Genomic DNA, 15,815 nt, shown 5'->3' on the forward strand with positions numbered 1-15,815 from the left:
GACTAAGTTATATATTATACTGATGATAAAAGACTCGGTTAAATGGCGCCCTTTCTTTAAAAAAAAATACGATGAGCAGCCCTCAGAATTTCAAATGAACGCGTCTCACTCCACTACTACAGTTATGTATCGACAAACTGTAGACTATGAGGAAGAACATAATCCTTTCCTTCTCCATTCCAGAAACTATTCGCAGCAGTATTCGCAAATATACTTCTGTAGACTGGCTGCACTAAGACCAGTGGTAGAAAACGCTGCCAGAAACAAGTGGTGAGTAGTTGGTTCCAACAAAAGAAAGAATAGGCTTTACTAGGCTTTGTTGGTTTAGGACCGATGGTATTTTATTTAGAGATCGTCTCTTACACTTACAACAAGGAGATAACTGTGTAATAATTGGTGTTATTTATAAGGAAATGGATTTGAAGCCCTCTATCTTGAAGGAATACTCGAAGAATCCAGCTGAACCTGTTCCTATATTACCTGTAAAGCCTAGTTTCGTTTCCGATTCTGACGTTGTGATACTAGAAGATGAAACGGGTCGTATTCGGCTCAATTTCGATCGCTGTTGTCTTGGCGTAAATATTCTTTTAACAGGAACGGTTGTTGCTGTCAAAGGTCAGGAAACGTCGAGTGGAGACTTTTCAGTAGACGAACTGTGTTTTCCTGGAATTCCGCCTTTAAAAGTTCCCCGCTCGTTGGATAATGATATTTTTATATTGTTTGTATCCGGTATCGGTCTAGGAGCACCATGGAACGTTTCTATGCGAGAAGCGATGTTTCTCGATTTTATCACTGGAAAACTGGGAAACGAAGAAGATTATCACTTCTGTTCTCAAATTGGGCATCTTTTCGTTTTAGGTAACTTGCTATCTTCTGCAGGAGATGAAACTTTGGCGAACAAGTCTAACGACCAACAAACTGTTAATAGTGCTCAACAGTTGTTCAATGCAGAGCCCTTAATATCGGCTGACAGATTCCTCACGACATTGTCGTCCACGATTCCTGTAACATTGCTTCCTGGTGAAGCGGATCCCACAAACTTGCTTCTTCCTCAACAGCCTCTTCATCACAGCTTACTTCCAAGTTCTTCAAAGTACAATTCTTTCCGACGAGTCACAAACCCTTACCAATGTTGTATCAATGGAAGAAAGATTCTTGTTTGCTCTGGACAAAATATTGATGACGCCTGCCGATATTCCACTTGGGACTGGAATAGTGTTGAAAATAGATTAACTGTCATGGAAAATATGTTGAGTTTTAGGCATCTCTGTCCTACGGCTCCTGACACGCTTCCTTGTTATCCGTACTATGATGAGGTAGGACTAGAAATGAGAATGAAAAGACTTTCTTAAATGATATGCTCTATAGGATCCATTTGTACTAAAAGAATGTCCACATGTATATGTTGCTGGAAATCAACATGCCTATGGTACACGATTGATCAATGCCAATGATTGTGGAGTTCGGCTTCTATGCATACCGGATTTTTCTACCACAGGACAAGTTGTTTTGTTAAACTTACGAACCTTAACTCCCCAAGTAATGGAATTCATGATTGATTTGAATTGACCACTTGGTATATTCATCGGAAACCATTTTACAAATTTATACATGGCCTACTTCAAGTTGGTTCAATTTCCAATAGAACTCTTTCTTGGATATACGATAATAAGAAATTTGACAAATCACAAATGCTTGCTGAAGATAGTTTCGCAATATATCACAAATCTTTTCGCAAGTTTGCTTATCTTCATACAAGTTCGTCCCATGAGACAAATAAAAGAGTCTTTTTCCCACTTCATCATCGACAAGAACTTCAATTTCTTCACCCAAAGAGTCCATAAGGATAAAATAAAACAAATAGCGAAATTCATAGGCATGATTGTCTAACTTCATGGAGTTTTTATCTGAATCGCGCAATGAAGAAACTTTTTCACAACAACAAATCAGGGTCTCATACTTTGGACTTGCTACTTCCTGTGGTTGTAAAATATACTTATGACAATGTCGACAGCACGGAACTGTAAAGTCTCTTATGTCCCGCGGGCGGAAACCCACAAGTTTTGCAGAAAGAAGAAGAGAAGATTGAAAGGCTTTTGGACTTGCTCTTATATGGGCTACACTATTCACTGGTGCATTTGTGGATTCATTCAACTCTGTCAAACTATCTTTCTTCTCTTCGTCTACTAACTTGTGTCTGAGCCGTTCACCCGCAATAGAACTGGATACAAGATAAGTTCCAAGTTTTTGTTGCACTCGATACATCCACTCCTTCAAGTATATCATTGTTGAACAAGTTCTGCTGGATCTATCGATATCAAAAATTATGCATATTTCATTGTTAGGTTCTTGCACTTGTTTCCAAATATCTTTAAGTAATATCCAACTATTCTCCACTAAAGGACATTGAAAGACATATTGTGACCGTTTGGCTGCGCATGATAAAACAACGAGAAAACATTGTCTTTGAGAGAATTCTACATCTCGGTAAGAAACGCCATCCCACACAAGCAAATATGTTTCCGCATCAATCTTATCTTCAACAACAGACTCGATGCGACAGACCAAGTCCACCTTGCCTACAGAACAGAAAACATTCCTGAAATCAACCTTTTCCACAAGTGATGGTTTGGAACCTTCTATACTTGAGAAGTGCAGCCGTGCCCATTCACGCAACTGTCGCACAATATGGAGATCTTCATCTTCCCATTCTGGTCCTGAAGAACTTGTTGACGCAACAACTGCAATATCTTCATCAACATCACCACCAATAAGTTCAACACAACTTTCTTCATATGTAACTACAAGTTGCAACTTGCTTCCATGCTTCTGAGTGAGTACATTGTTTAACCTAACAATATCACCTAAACTTTTGACGGGGATTGTTTTGGACAACGACTTTGAGAACAATACCAGAGTTATTTCTTGTCCAGCAGAATATTGAGTGGGGTCAATGAGAGTTGTTTCACATACATAATCCTTCCCTTTCGTTGGTCTTAGCGCACGAAAGCCTGCTACCACACCATATACGTTAACAATCCTGTGCTTCAAACCAAACTCTCCGAGGTCTGCCAATTTTGAATATTTCCGACTTCGGGCTAGTGGCCTATCTACTTTTCGTAGATAACGCTTACTGAGTTGTCTCAATTGAGAGGCTTTTAAGAAAAGTGTTTGGTTTTCCGTAGAAACATTACCCTTTCCTTTAGAAACTAGCCTATCCTTTAGCTTATGAACTTCACAGCTTTCAATGAAAATCAACTCTTCCCAGCTAGTATCTTGTTTTAAAACAGAAAGTCCTAGTCCTTGTGATCCATCCCGATCGCAGTTGTTCAATACCAAGAGCACTGGATATTCGTCAAGCGAGTCATATTCCCTCCCTTGAACTACAGGATTAGACACGCATATGACATCCTCCTTTTGAAGGAACCCAGCAACAACTTGCCAGTCACCTTCGAATTGGAGGCTTACAGCGTGAGTGCCACAACTATGAGAAACCGGTCTCAAGGTTAAAGATGATATTTGTCGAAACTTGTTATTTAAGTTCTTATTGATAAATATGTGAGTAACTTTTCCACGAACAGTAAAATATTCTTTTCCAGTATCTAAAGTTAGTGTGTGGAAGTCTTCAATTAGTTTGCCAAACTTGGACCAAGTCATTCTGAACTAGTAAATCGGATTTAAATTTCTTTCATTTATAGTGACAGTTGTTTGAATAGAGATTATTCTCAAGTTTTCATCGAAACGAGTTGGTTTTCAACACTCTAGAGACTCTTAATAAGATTTCAAATGATAGTATCCAAAGAAGGCAAGAGATTTATTGAGAGCTTTTCTGAGATAATCGAAAATTGTTTGTTCCAGATTTTCTTTCTGTTTCATAGTAGAAAGGCTCCTTGATGAGACAGAAGTTACTTGCATTATTATACAAAGCAAAGTTTGTCCAAAGGAAAGGAAGAGGAAGTGCTTATTCGCTTTGAGAAACGATTTCATGTCGATTTGGTTCAACTTGTTCGTTACGTCACAAAGGATTGTATTCACTAGTCGTCAATCCTTTATTCGTCCTTGCCACTTTTCTCGTTGTGTAGTTACTTTCCACTCAGGACTACACCATTTTCCTTCTCGTCGTAGTGATTTTCCATTCGTGATTGGAAAAAGTTTTCAGTCTTTTGCTATGGCACATAAGGAAGTTGGTCTCGACCCTCCAAAGGATCCAAAGGCAGACACCATTTTTGGTAAGATAGCTAGAAAAGAAATCCCGGCGGATATTATTTACGAAGATGATTGGTGTCTTGCTTTTCGTGATATCAATCCACAAGTAAGTGATTTCTATGGCAAACTCAAGGACGCTAATTACTTTGCTATAGGCACCTTTCCACGCACTTGTCAGTAAGTTGAACTCTTTCTTTCAACAGTTTATGATCACAATCTCCTAGTTCCCAAAAAACCAATATCACAATTATCTACTGCACAACCTGAAGATCAGAGTTTGTTGGGACACCTCATGTTAGTCGCACCCAAAGTTGCGAAACAAGAAGGACTTCAGAGTTTCCGCCTTGTTGGTAAGTAGAACCTTCTTTGGATATGAGAATCGTCATCCTGATGCAGACATAGTAAACGACGGAAAGGACGCCTGTCAGTCGGTCTATCACTTGCATCTACACATTCTTGGTGGCAGATCTCTAGGTTGGCCTCCAGGTTAAGGACAGTTATACATAGATAGCTTTTTTAAACATAATATTTGTATCAGACAAGTATTTGCTGTTGAGTATAGCACAAAAAGACACCAAAATTCACAAACTGAGCAGAAAACTATTCTTTATGCTGTATTCACTTTGACACCGTTCAAAACCATCATCACTTACGGATTCCATTTGTCTATTATCACAAGGTTGGATAAAGCCATAGCAAATATCCCACAATAACTTCAATAATCCATTTACATGTCATATCAAAGCGCGCAATAATAACATTCTGTAAAGTAAAACAATCGAGAATGCATATCATCCGTGAAAATAAGGTGAAGGACGATGAAGCTGTTTGCTCCTTGTAAGGTTGGCATCCTTTTTCGAACAACGTAACAGTCGACCACCATAAAAGTGCTCCTTCAGAAACTTCTCTGGTTGACCACTAGTTGTATATCCATTTGCCAATTTGCTATTCTCTGACAACAAAATGATCTCAACGTTATCCAATCTTTTCTTGGACCTCTTTTGCAAGGTTCGTTGAACACTCTTCTGCAAATAAATTGTCTTACTTCTTGCTGCATGTGTCGCGTTTGCTGCTTGGCGAAATATTTCCGTTTCTGGGACCTGTAAACGAGAGCTATTCCCTTCTCCCCGTGGAAACAGCTCATATGTATTGCTTTGCTCTATTGGACTGTCGAGTTGTTTATATCTAACAGAGCGCTTATCTTGAGCTTTCTTTGACTCCTTTTCTTCTTTCAATTTTTTATGAAAACGTTGTCGACTTTCAGAAAAAGTGATACTTTCAGGCAACTCTTCGTCCGAACAAGACATGGCAACGATGATCTAAATTCGAAGTTGTATAAAAAATTGGTATGGTTTGGTATAAATGTTGTAGTGCCATTTTTGTATGGCTGTGGGATATTTTTCATCAAGAGAAGCAAGGTAGTCATATCAGGTTGATAACTTGAGTATCTGACTCGTTTTATGTAGAAACAGAAGAGAAACAAGCTTTGTTAGATTCTACGTTGGAAACTGAAGCATATCCAACCCCAGGAGAAAACTTACAACTTCATCAAGGGACAGAACTGATTGCCAATGAAGATTTGGAACACGCAATAATCGAATATGCCAACGAAAATATGATAAATATAGGCCTTCGAGAGACTGCCTTAGGGGTAAGTTTTCTTGACGTTGTATCATCAAATATGTCACCGTTTCACAGGTACAAAAGAATGCGATACGAGCGAGAATGTACCAACGGACTCTACAAACTGTGAAAACTAAACTTCACGGATTTACGAAACCAACTCCTTCTTTTCGTAGCTTGGAACCTGGAGAGTTTTTTGATAGAAGTTCTGTGGTGGAGGAAGAGACCGATGATAACAAATTATTGACGAAAAAGTATGGCCAAATGTTACAAGACGCATACAACGAAACAGAAAACTTTAAAAAGTTTCCTTCGTGCCTTATAACACTGTCACAAGAAGATAAGTCAGTATAACGAAATCTACGAAGTGAAGAAGGAAAATCAGTGTATGGAATATGCGAACATTAGGGAGATAAAATGGCTCTTTTAAGTTTCTGAAAATTTTCAAACCATAATACATATGTGTATAGAATTTGAGAAGTGTTTTCTTCTTCAATGATAAAGGTTACGATATGAGTGTAGAGACCTTCGAGTATCCCAAATACATTCAAATTTCGTCGAAAATAACTAAAGAATAGAACGCCATGAATCAGGTAATTTCACTGAATCTCGATTGGGCACGTTAAATATTCTTAGAAAGTCACAAAGTTTCTGAAAGTATGATATGGCATCATTGGTATTGTCTCCTTCGTACACATGCATGCTCAAAGCTAGAAAATTATGCTGAGAAGAAGACTTGAGTTTGTCCCAAAATTTTGAAAATAAAGAAAACCTAAACCATCTCAGCGCTAATTTCCAAAGACAGATAACCAACATACTTATTTTCTTCAAAGTATTCCATTCCCACAAATTCTACTGCAGCAGGGTTTACAAAGAGAAGATTTTCAGGAACCGCAGTTCGAATAACTCTACTTTGGCCTGGTTCTATAGCACCTCTCGGGATAATCGATAGGGCAGAAAAGCTTGTCAAGAAAATCGCCAAACGAGGGTTCCACAAGTTCATCAATGACATAATTTCTTCAACAAAAAGATTTGTAAGACCCTTTGAAGGTGGAGTCCTTATTTGTAGACAAACAATGTTTGGATTTTCTGGAACTCTCTCTAGCCAGAAGACTTGCAACGCAGTTGTTATGGAGTGGGGTCCTTTCAAAGCCCCGTGACCATAGAAAGGAATCAGTGCAGAGGAGTCTAGGGTCCCCACAAGCTGAAAAGGAAAATTCTCCAATAGGAGATCAACAGCAAGCTGTGGAACATTCCCTACAGAAACAATTGGAAAAACTAGTATACTTTCTCGAAAGGTGTCCTGAGGAATGTCCAGGAATCCTCGAATGCTGCCTAGTTCCAAACTGCCCATTTTATCTAAATTTTGGTGTGCCTTTTTCTAACTTTGTCATTATCTCAGAAAGGGATATTTATGGAATTCTATCTTAAAGATTTCTACCTAAGATTGTTCTCTCTGGCCAATGGAGTCAACAAAACCTTGCCAAATAGAAGTACTTGGCGCCAAAACTCAAATGCATTGTCAGAATGAAAATGAGACATATTGTCTTAAAAAGTATTCAATATTCCTTTTCAAAATTGTTTCTTCAGCTTTGGAAAAGAAAGCCTTGTGCATTTTTCATGAAATTTCAAAGGATATAAGAGTAACAAATACACAATAAAGCTCTCCTAAATGAATATAGAAGCATTGACGAGCATAGTTTCTCTCCAAAAAGACGATGCTTACTTAATGGAAACCTGTTATCATGAGCTTAGGTTTCAATATGCCCATCCAAAAGAATTCTTTGTCCATTATCTGTAGCCATTATGAATTTGAATGTCAGGAACCTTCTTAGACTGGCTATCATTTCATTCGCTTATACGAATACAGATGATATCATAATGCATGTATGCCTCCACTGGGGTGATTTTGTATCGAAAGGTTGCTTTCATAATATCACAATAACTCTGTAAATAAAGGAGATATCTTGACATGCACATTTTTCAATGTGGGGATTGCAACAGGATCGCATTTCTACTGGGAAAAGTTTCTGCGTAGAATTGTAAAATTCTCTTTCAGAGATATGGCTCAGGCTATAACAAAGAGAAGAAAACAAGAAAAACTACTTGGTTATGGTTGGCAGGTGCTGCAATCACTGCAGGCTCCATGGCCTATTTGAAAAGCAGTGATTCCAAACTGCAATGGAATGGTATCAAGGTAATGGCATCTTCCATTGTAGGAGACCTTGCAAAAGTTCGAAATGAATCCACAGTTCATGAGAAACAAACAATGAAAGAAGAAGCCTATCCTGAAGAAACAGCGATACTTGCAAAAGCCCCAGATGTGCCACCTCCAATTACAAGAAACTATCCTGTGAAGTTGTTAGTTAACTTGGAAGTTATCGTAAAGGAATTACCCATTGATGACAGTTATACCTATGAATATTGGACTTTCCAAGAAAGTGTTCCAGGTCCTATGATACGAGCAAGAGTAGGAGATATAATGCAAGTAAAGTTAGTGAATAGAGACCAAAGTGGTATGATGCATAACCTCGACTTTCATGCTGTATTGGGACCTGGCGGAGGTGCACCATTACTTAACTGTGGAAAAGACGAAACAAAAGTGGCTCAATTTAGATTAACCTATCCTGGTTTATACATTTATCACTGTGCAGTTGATCCAGTTAGTGTTCATATTAGTAATGGAATGTTTGGCTTACTCCTAGTCGAGCCAGACAAGGGACTGCAAGCAGTAGATAAAGAATATTATCTCATGCAAGCGGAGGTTTATACTGAAGATAATCCGATTACAGTTGATTCTAGATGTCTCCCACAGTCCATAGATAAACTGATGGATGAACGACCAAACTATGTCGTATTCAATGGAAGGCAGGGTTCTCATTTGGAAAACAATCCATTTAAAGCCAAAGTTGGAGATAGAGTTCGTTTCTATGTTGGCAACGCTGGACCAGCTCTGGTATCTTCTTTTCATATTATTGGTACTATCTTTGATAAAGTTTGGAAGGATGGAAGCCTTTTGAACCAACCTCAGTTAGGTTTGCAGACAGTGATGATTCCTAGTGGCTCCTCAGCTGTAGTCGAATTGGATGCAGTTGTTCCTGGTAACTTCACACTAGTAGATCACTCCATTACAAGAATTGAGAAGGGCTGTGTTGCTTTTCTCCAGGTTGTGGGAGAAACAAAAGATCCTTACCTCTATTGTTCAGAAGAGGGCCCTTCTCCTTGTCCTGGCTGTAAGATTCATCCTTAAAGAAACGACTGTTTCTTAATGCTTATATATATATATATATATATATATATATATATATATATATATAAGCAACGTTTTATAGTTTGTTGCATATGTTCAAAAGATTGATAAAACTCTATAGTTTCTGATATGGAGCAACTCTAATTTGTGTTTTTTAAAAAGGATGGTTTTGCGCAATCTGATGAACTTCCTCTTTCCAGTTGGTTTAAAAAGTAGCAGCTACGCTTGGCACCAAGGTGTAGTACGTTATGTGAGGCCAGTTTTCGTTTCCTACAAATTTTTTACTACGGCATCGCCTGTGTTAAAGTGTTCTGTAGAAAGTATCCATCCCTCCGAAGCTCATCACAAGAAACTGAGGGAGTCTTGGAAACATCTAGATGTTAGGACAAAGGAAGAATTCACTGGTAAGAATCGAACTAGAAAGAGTAGAATCTATTGAATGAGATATAGCTGGACACGCAAAGGACAGTATTTGTGTTCCCATTATGGTCAAAGGGAAGGAAGGAAAACTAGAAGAAAATCTCTCATTTTTACAAGATGTTTGCAAGTTTTTCAAGAAAGATGACAAAATTTTAGTTTCTTGTTTGAAAGGACCCAGAGCTATGAAAGCTATAGAGAAGTTACGTGAGGCTGGGTTCTCACAAGTGCTGAACGTGGCAGGTGGCTTTGAGAAGTGGCAGGAAAGTGCACTTCCTATTGAAAAATAGTTATATATGCCATAAACAACAATAGCAATATTTTCAGAGTTATATTTTCTATTATCCACTCTTCCTTCGTCATAGTTGCAGATACAATATACTCAGTCGAATGTTGACCTATTTCGACACAATACTTACTACCCATACGGGAATTTTGATCTCATTGCCCTGATCAACAAACAAGTTTTCAAGTTGTTCTTTGTCGAATTAAAAATATCGACCATATAATAATTATGTGTAACTCTATTTTCCTAACCGAACCACATTATGAACTGTCTTCGGAACGAGTCTCACAGTCAAAGACACACGTTTCTTCCTAGCTACTTGTTCTCCTTCTCCATCACAACAATAGTTCAACAGCCAGGAACTTTTCTTAATATAGAAACTTTCTTGAATGCCGTGTAAATAATTTTGATAAGCACTATCACGGATGATAAGAAGACTGCGAGGCTCCAATAGAAGACTGCCAGTGTACTGTTGAATTTCCTCGGCAGTTACCGAGTTTACTCCTTTGCTGTAGAAATCCAACACAATCTCGTTCTCTAAAGATAAAATTGCTGCACAAGGATAGTAAATCGGTCCATCTTCGTGAGGTTCGATACCTTGTCCAGGGAGATATTCGTTTATCAGAACGTGATTGGGGGTTTCTGGAAAAAAGCCGTCTTTTTCTAATCTTGTGGCAATACACAACAACCAAGTTGGTAGTGTTGTGGCTATCATTCCTTTCGAATGAGGTGTCCTATTCAAGAAACTCATTTCGAGCAGTACAATGGATACTGCTTCACTTACCCTCCCCAGTTTTGCAATCTCCTGTTTGCAAGCACTTTCCACTTAACCACAGGCTGTCTATATATTTGTGTTAATAAATATTCCTCCAGTTGGGTGTCAATATATTCCGAAATATAAACAAGTCCAGGGACCGAGTGCACCTCAATGGCACTCATTCTTATGACATCCGTTTCGAAACTTGTGGTGCCTTCAACTTGAAAATGGTTTGAGTCTCTTTCATCACTTAATGGAAGCAAAAAAATTTGTTTTAAGGAATTGTGACTCTTGTTCTGAGAATGAACTGAATCATTTACTTTACTAATTAGAAACATTCCTCTAAAGTTCTTAGATTATGTCTATAGGAACAAAAACACATACAAACATACACACAACTACATAGATGTATATATACATACACATATCTATATCTATATATATCTATATATATTATATATATATATATATATATATATATGTGTGTATGTAAAGACACGCGAATACCGAAAGAATATCTTTTAAATATCAATTCAATCACAATATTTATAATTTATGATTCATGTCTTCTACACAAGGCCAACAAGAAGATGGTTTTTGGGATACGGACGAAGAACCAAGAAAGGAAGATAAACCCGACTCTCTGGAAGCCGAGGTAAGGAATATTTGTTTCTAATGGGTCTATTCGATATTCTAAAGTGGAACGTCACAAGGAAACTAAACCAGAGTACAAGTTCTTAGAAAATGAAGCAAGTGACTCGTCAAACGTTGAAGAAGAAGAAAACACGAAACGTGATAAAGTTGCTGGAGAGAATTCTTCAGAAGAGGAAGATAGTAGTGAAGACGATGCGGAGGAACTAAACGAATATGAAAAGGACGACTTTTTGGTGGAAGACGGAGAAGAAGAAGAAGAGGAGGGTAATTTGGAGACCGAAGATTCGTCCTACAAGGAACATGCTCCTAAAGAAGAATTATCCCCAAAGAAGAGAAGAGAAAGATTGGAACTAGCAGAAGGAGATTATGAACTTTTGGAAGAGGCAGGAGTAAGAGTTTCGAGAGGTGGAAGGAGATTGAAACGATTACGTAAGGCAGGTGGAGAACTCCCTGTAGGTTCGGAAGAGCCAGAGCTTGAAGACACTGAAGATAGGAAGCGAGCGAAATATTTGGAAGACGATGAGGAAGAAATAAGTGACGAAGAGGATGATCTCGACGACTTCCTTGAAGATAAGAGTGGTCGTTTGAAACGAAGACGTAGCAGAAACTCTGCTTTACCTGAAGGAGTTAGTGAAAGAGCAGTTCGATTAGCTCGTGAAATCTTTGGAGACGATGAAGAAGAATACAAAATTTCAAGTTCACTGTTCATGGCTCCCGAAGGTTTAGAAGAAGAAGAAGAAGAAGAAGATAGAGACGCAGCTGCTACGGAAGCAGAAACGAGCAAAGAAAGGGAGACTAAGAGCAAACTAACTGAAGAAGAGAAGCAGTTAGATTTGGATCGAGAGATATGTACAAAGGATATTCCTGAGTATATTCAAGAGCATTTCGGTGAGGATAGGGTGCCTTGTACGTCGACAGAAGAGTTGACGGAAGAGGCGTCTTGGATTTATCAAAGAGCATTTGAAATGGATGATAGATTTGATCAGTTTCAGAAGGAAGAAATTATCAAAAAGATATCAGCATTGTTGTCGTTTGTACACATCGAACAGTTTGACATTCCCTTTATTGCGATATATCGTAGAGAGTATCTAAGTCCGGAGCTGTTGAAGGTTTTAGAGTCGAGTTCGATACAACAGCGTCAGGATGACTGGAAATACATATGGAGAGTGCTTGACTGGGATGTGCAGTGGTATCGTTTCAAAACAAGGAAATTAAAGCTCCAAGATGAACTTGCTATTGTTTCCGAAAATTTAAGTGAAGAAGAAAAAAAGTTATCGGAAGCCATAAAGGAATCGCTACATTTTACTCAAGACGAAGAAGATTTAGCAGATATTGAAGCAGGCTTAAGGCTTTGTTATATATGGAATTCTCTCAACTCCTCTACAGAAGAGGAGAAGAAATCTCAAAGAGTGACGGCGAGACCCAAACAACGAGATAAATATACTACAATTTGCAAACGCGGATGGAAAGAATTCCTTAACCATTTTGTACTCACGCCATTTCAACTCGCAGAAAATGTTTCAACTATGTATCAAAAATATGTTCAGTTGAGTTTGAACAAGACGCCATCAGAACTTGCGACCGAATGGTTGACTTCAAGAAATGAAAACATAGATATTCTTGACAATTTTCTTGATAGTTGCCGTTTTCTATTTATACGCGAACTTTCCGTTGATCCCCGTTTCCGCTCGACCGTGCACAGTTTTTTAAGAAAGGAAGCCTTGTTGACGTCAAAACCGACTCTGAAAGCTATCAGTGATCTGGATGACTTCGATAGATTGAAACCATGTTGTTCTATTTATCAAAAACCTATCCAAAGATTATTGAAACCTAGCAGCGAATTTTCAATAGTGGCTTATTGTAGAAAGCTTGGTTACACTTTGATAGAGATTGAAGTTGATAGGAAAGCTCTTAGGGACTTCATTGAAGAGTTGAAAACATTGGGGCGTTCAGAAGGACTCTCCAGGTATTCTACCGAATGGAATCAGGAGATTGAAACTATTATAGAAGAATCGGTTCGTCGAGTTATTTCAGAGCAATGTCGGGAATTGGAGCTTTGTTTGGAAAAGCGATCAAATCTGTTTCTTCGGGAAGAGTTTCGACAAGAAGCTGAAACTATTTTGAGCCTCGGACCAATATCTAAATATATTGGGTTGAATAGCAAGAGTCGCATAATTTCTTTCTTTTTGAGTGACATTTTTTCGAAACAAGTGGTACAGGGGGAACTCAAGTCCCAAGAAGTTGCAAATTTTAACAAATATGTCGCTGTGGGTGCAAACCTTTCAAAAGAAGGAGAAGTGGAAGAAGTTTGTACCTTTTCTATAGGAGTTTCACATGGAGGACAAATTAATATTGCGGAAAACTCCAAAGAGAAGTTGATACACTTTCTTGTACGAGGTCGACCGGACTACATTACAATTGGAGTTGGTAAATCCAAACATGCTACTTCAGGGCTAAAGCAACAATTAGCCAATGTCTGGTCACAAATACTAAAAGTAGATGAAGTTTCCGACTCAGAACAGAATGCATCAGAACAGCAAGACAAGCTATCATCCTGTCTATCCAAAATATTTCTTGTAAGTGAAGCTGTACCGATGGTCTATGCTTCTTTGCGAAGTGAAGAACAAAAAGAGCAGTCATATGCACGACGAATGGCTATTGCTATTGGAAGATTTGCACAGGAACCTTTGGTGGTTTATGCGGCAATTGCGTGTGACATTTCTTCCACATCGTCCTTAGAAGTTCATCCATTCCAAAATATACTGAATGCTTCAGAACGAGAATTTGTATTTAGACAAGCAATGATTTTTGCTACTTGTTGTTATACTGGAGTAGATATCAATCGAATCATCATTTATGACCATCTCCGACCTCTTTTGAATCATATCGGTGGTTTGGGACCAAAAAAGGCAGTAGTCATTTTAGAAAGGTTAAAGGAGCTGTATCATATACACGGCGGAAAAGCTTTGTTGTCCAGAAAGGAAATTATAGCTAACCAAATTTTAGATAAGCGAGTATTCTTTTCTGCAGCTGGATTTGTGAGAATTGTGGATCCGTTTGGAGACAAGGGCAAAGATAGCAGAGGTAAACAGCGAAATCGTGCAAAGGGACAAAGGAAGAATGAACTGGCTGTCAATCCTTTGGAAAATTCTCGTGTCCATCCAGAAAATTATGGCATAGCCATGAAAATTGCGGAAGAAGCTCTTCGCGGAGAAAGTGAGGAGCAAGAACACTCAGATAGTGATATTGTAAAGGTTATATCTGAAGTTATGAAAAGGCCTCATTTACTAGAAGAGTTAGATTTGGAAGCCTATGCTGATCACCTGGAAAAGTTGGGGAGAGGAAAAATGCATGACACTTTGCGTATTATTTGTGAAGAATTCGAAAATCCTTATCGAGATTGGAGGAAAATCCCCAGCCCACTAACTTCGAAGGATTTATTTTATATCATTACAGGTTGTACTCCAGATAGACTTCGTTGTGGAGCTTCTGTGGTAGCAACAAACTGTCGTCCTAATGCAGCTGGGACTGGAATTGTGTGTCAGGTGGAGGGAGAGATTCGTGGTTATATTCATCGAAATGAAATATTTGATGAACAAGTGTCTTCCAACTTTGACTTGGGAGAGTATCTTAATCAAACCAGCACTTTACCCTGTAGAGTCCTTAGTGTCAATTATGAAAAATTCGAGCTGAAATTGTCTTGCAGACCTTCTGTGCTTCGAAATCCCAAAAAGATTCCTGAGTACAAGGAACCAGAGTTCAAAGCAGATCCTTTCTTTTTGGACTTTTCTTCTAATTTTGATCCTCTTCAACCAGACAAACAACCGATGACCGCAGATGATGTACAGAGAGAACGAAGTCGAAGAATGGAAACTCGTAGAAAAGCTAGTTTGGCCACGAGTTCTCATCCTTTATTTAGAAATGTTTCGGGAAGCAAAGCAATTCAGTTGTTGGATCAAACCTCACCAGGAGAGATTATCATTAGACCCAGTAGTCATTCACCCGATGTTGTTGTACTCTCTTTCAAAGTTGCAGATGGTTTGCCTGTTGTACACTTGGAAGTCCTGGAACAACAACAGACATATCGTGGAAGGGAAACAAGTTTGTATTACATAGGACAAGAGAAATTTGAAGCCTTAGATGAAGTCATCGGTAGATACGCTGAGCCGGTTTTGGCAAACCTACAAGAAGCCTTGCAACATCGCAAGTTTATTGTTGGTGATGAAGAGACTTTGGAACAGAATTGTAAGCAGCAAAAGATGACGGAGCCACAAAAGGTTGCCTATTGTATAGGCATGAGTTTTCGTTATCCTGGACGTCTTGTGATTGCTTATTTACCAGGAAGATCACATGTCATACGAGAAATAATAACTGTGCTTCCACAAGGGTATCGATTCCGCAAACTTATTCATGCTGACATGAATTCCTTGATAGATTGGTTTAAAGACAACTTTAAAACATTGTTAGCACGTCCTCCTGAAACTGCGAGGCTTCAATGAAGCATCCATAGATAATACTCCAAGGAAAATGAGAACGACCTTCTTTATTTCCGAGGAAATTTCCCCTCATATCAAAACATGTTATTCAACGCTCGTTATAAACAGCAAACAATGTCACTATGT

At 38.6% G+C, this 15,815-nt stretch overlaps 10 protein-coding genes across 10 annotated transcripts; 6 read left to right on the plus strand and 4 right to left on the minus strand.

Moving 5' to 3' along the window:
- The first annotated feature begins 70 nt into the window (after positions 1–70).
- Gasu_18510 (DNA polymerase delta subunit 2) lies at positions 71–1,691 on the plus strand. Its single transcript, XM_005707298.1, has 3 exons — positions 71–270; positions 329–1,316; positions 1,369–1,691. Exons 1-3 carry the CDS (start codon positions 95–97, stop codon positions 1,567–1,569), a joined length of 1,365 nt encoding a protein of 454 aa, XP_005707355.1. The 5' UTR covers positions 71–94; the 3' UTR covers positions 1,570–1,691.
- Positions 1,692–1,805: 114 nt separating this feature from the next.
- On the minus strand, positions 1,806–3,690 carry Gasu_18520 (POT1-like telomere end-binding protein). Its single transcript, XM_005707299.1, has 2 exons — positions 1,961–3,690; positions 1,806–1,907 (listed from the first exon to the last, which is right to left on the minus strand). The coding sequence occupies exons 1-2, from the start codon at positions 3,655–3,657 to the stop codon at positions 1,904–1,906; spliced, it is 1,701 nt and encodes a 566-aa protein (XP_005707356.1). The 5' UTR covers positions 3,658–3,690; the 3' UTR covers positions 1,806–1,903.
- A 230-nt stretch (positions 3,691–3,920) lies between these two features.
- Gasu_18530 (Hit-like protein involved in cell-cycle regulation) lies at positions 3,921–4,761 on the plus strand. Its single transcript, XM_005707300.1, has 4 exons — positions 3,921–4,312; positions 4,362–4,383; positions 4,431–4,556; positions 4,609–4,761. Exons 1-4 carry the CDS (start codon positions 3,986–3,988, stop codon positions 4,695–4,697), a joined length of 564 nt encoding a protein of 187 aa, XP_005707357.1. The 5' UTR covers positions 3,921–3,985; the 3' UTR covers positions 4,698–4,761.
- Positions 4,762–4,797: 36 nt separating this feature from the next.
- Positions 4,798–5,540, minus strand: Gasu_18540 (uncharacterized protein). Its single transcript, XM_005707301.1, has one exon. It carries the CDS (start codon positions 5,511–5,513, stop codon positions 4,998–5,000), a length of 516 nt encoding a protein of 171 aa, XP_005707358.1. The 5' UTR covers positions 5,514–5,540; the 3' UTR covers positions 4,798–4,997.
- Positions 5,541–5,550: 10 nt separating this feature from the next.
- On the plus strand, positions 5,551–6,361 carry Gasu_18550 (uncharacterized protein). Its single transcript, XM_005707302.1, has 3 exons — positions 5,551–5,624; positions 5,673–5,857; positions 5,905–6,361. Exons 1-3 carry the CDS (start codon positions 5,555–5,557, stop codon positions 6,181–6,183), a joined length of 534 nt encoding a protein of 177 aa, XP_005707359.1. The 5' UTR covers positions 5,551–5,554; the 3' UTR covers positions 6,184–6,361.
- A 4-nt stretch (positions 6,362–6,365) lies between these two features.
- Positions 6,366–7,210, minus strand: Gasu_18560 (proteasome chaperone 2). The gene is made up of 2 exons (XM_005707303.1): positions 6,648–7,210; positions 6,366–6,601 (listed from the first exon to the last, which is right to left on the minus strand). Exons 1-2 carry the CDS (start codon positions 7,181–7,183, stop codon positions 6,397–6,399), a joined length of 741 nt encoding a protein of 246 aa, XP_005707360.1. The 5' UTR covers positions 7,184–7,210; the 3' UTR covers positions 6,366–6,396.
- Positions 7,211–7,970: 760 nt separating this feature from the next.
- Positions 7,971–9,206, plus strand: Gasu_18570 (nitrite reductase, copper containing). Its single transcript, XM_005707304.1, has one exon. It carries the CDS (start codon positions 7,976–7,978, stop codon positions 9,077–9,079), a length of 1,104 nt encoding a protein of 367 aa, XP_005707361.1. The 5' UTR covers positions 7,971–7,975; the 3' UTR covers positions 9,080–9,206.
- Positions 9,207–9,210: 4 nt separating this feature from the next.
- On the plus strand, positions 9,211–9,941 carry Gasu_18580 (senescence-associated protein Din1-like protein). Its single transcript, XM_005707305.1, has 2 exons — positions 9,211–9,483; positions 9,530–9,941. Exons 1-2 carry the CDS (start codon positions 9,243–9,245, stop codon positions 9,784–9,786), a joined length of 498 nt encoding a protein of 165 aa, XP_005707362.1. The 5' UTR covers positions 9,211–9,242; the 3' UTR covers positions 9,787–9,941.
- A 44-nt stretch (positions 9,942–9,985) lies between these two features.
- Gasu_18590 (uncharacterized protein) lies at positions 9,986–10,890 on the minus strand. Its single transcript, XM_005707306.1, has 2 exons — positions 10,567–10,890; positions 9,986–10,516 (listed from the first exon to the last, which is right to left on the minus strand). The coding sequence occupies exons 1-2, from the start codon at positions 10,875–10,877 to the stop codon at positions 10,021–10,023; spliced, it is 807 nt and encodes a 268-aa protein (XP_005707363.1). The 5' UTR covers positions 10,878–10,890; the 3' UTR covers positions 9,986–10,020.
- Positions 10,891–11,070: 180 nt separating this feature from the next.
- Gasu_18600 (transcription elongation factor SPT6) lies at positions 11,071–15,809 on the plus strand. Its single transcript, XM_005707307.1, has 2 exons — positions 11,071–11,194; positions 11,253–15,809. Exons 1-2 carry the CDS (start codon positions 11,102–11,104, stop codon positions 15,690–15,692), a joined length of 4,533 nt encoding a protein of 1,510 aa, XP_005707364.1. The 5' UTR covers positions 11,071–11,101; the 3' UTR covers positions 15,693–15,809.
- Positions 15,810–15,815: the final 6 nt, after the last annotated feature.

This window comes from Galdieria sulphuraria (assembly GCF_000341285.1).
Source record: "Galdieria sulphuraria unplaced genomic scaffold scaf_12, whole genome shotgun sequence".
In the NCBI taxonomy this organism is placed as follows: Eukaryota; Rhodophyta; class Bangiophyceae; order Galdieriales; family Galdieriaceae; genus Galdieria; species Galdieria sulphuraria.

Excerpts from the sequence above, each read along its gene's own strand:
- Gasu_18510 (XM_005707298.1), top strand. The coding sequence starts at position 95 with ATGAACGCGTCTCACTCCACTACTACAGTTATGTATCGACAAACTGTA. Across the intron at positions 271-328 it reads AACGCTGCCAGAAACAAGTG|GACCGATGGTATTTTATTTA; the intron begins GTGAGTAGTTGG and ends TTGTTGGTTTAG. Across the intron at positions 1,317-1,368 it reads GTTATCCGTACTATGATGAG|GATCCATTTGTACTAAAAGA; the intron begins GTAGGACTAGAA and ends TATGCTCTATAG.
- Gasu_18520 (XM_005707299.1), bottom strand. The coding sequence starts at position 3,657 with ATGACTTGGTCCAAGTTTGGCAAACTAATTGAAGACTTCCACACACTA.
- Gasu_18530 (XM_005707300.1), top strand. The coding sequence starts at position 3,986 with ATGTCGATTTGGTTCAACTTGTTCGTTACGTCACAAAGGATTGTATTC. Across the intron at positions 4,384-4,430 it reads ACCTTTCCACGCACTTGTCA|TTCCCAAAAAACCAATATCA; the intron begins GTAAGTTGAACT and ends ACAATCTCCTAG. Across the intron at positions 4,557-4,608 it reads TCAGAGTTTCCGCCTTGTTG|TAAACGACGGAAAGGACGCC; the intron begins GTAAGTAGAACC and ends ATGCAGACATAG.
- Gasu_18540 (XM_005707301.1), bottom strand. The coding sequence starts at position 5,513 with ATGTCTTGTTCGGACGAAGAGTTGCCTGAAAGTATCACTTTTTCTGAA.
- Gasu_18550 (XM_005707302.1), top strand. The coding sequence starts at position 5,555 with ATGGTTTGGTATAAATGTTGTAGTGCCATTTTTGTATGGCTGTGGGAT. Across the intron at positions 5,625-5,672 it reads TTTTCATCAAGAGAAGCAAG|AAACAGAAGAGAAACAAGCT; the intron begins GTAGTCATATCA and ends CGTTTTATGTAG. Across the intron at positions 5,858-5,904 it reads TTCGAGAGACTGCCTTAGGG|GTACAAAAGAATGCGATACG; the intron begins GTAAGTTTTCTT and ends ACCGTTTCACAG.
- Gasu_18560 (XM_005707303.1), bottom strand. The coding sequence starts at position 7,183 with ATGGGCAGTTTGGAACTAGGCAGCATTCGAGGATTCCTGGACATTCCT. Across the intron at positions 6,602-6,647 it reads GAATACTTTGAAGAAAATAA|GTTTTCTTTATTTTCAAAAT; the intron begins GTATGTTGGTTA and ends GAGATGGTTTAG.
- Gasu_18570 (XM_005707304.1), top strand. The coding sequence starts at position 7,976 with ATGGCCTATTTGAAAAGCAGTGATTCCAAACTGCAATGGAATGGTATC.
- Gasu_18580 (XM_005707305.1), top strand. The coding sequence starts at position 9,243 with ATGGTTTTGCGCAATCTGATGAACTTCCTCTTTCCAGTTGGTTTAAAA. Across the intron at positions 9,484-9,529 it reads GACAAAGGAAGAATTCACTG|CTGGACACGCAAAGGACAGT; the intron begins GTAAGAATCGAA and ends AATGAGATATAG.
- Gasu_18590 (XM_005707306.1), bottom strand. The coding sequence starts at position 10,877 with ATGTTTCTAATTAGTAAAGTAAATGATTCAGTTCATTCTCAGAACAAG. Across the intron at positions 10,517-10,566 it reads AGATTGCAAAACTGGGGAGG|GACACCTCATTCGAAAGGAA; the intron begins GTAAGTGAAGCA and ends TTTCTTGAATAG.
- Gasu_18600 (XM_005707307.1), top strand. The coding sequence starts at position 11,102 with ATGTCTTCTACACAAGGCCAACAAGAAGATGGTTTTTGGGATACGGAC. Across the intron at positions 11,195-11,252 it reads CCGACTCTCTGGAAGCCGAG|GAAACTAAACCAGAGTACAA; the intron begins GTAAGGAATATT and ends GAACGTCACAAG.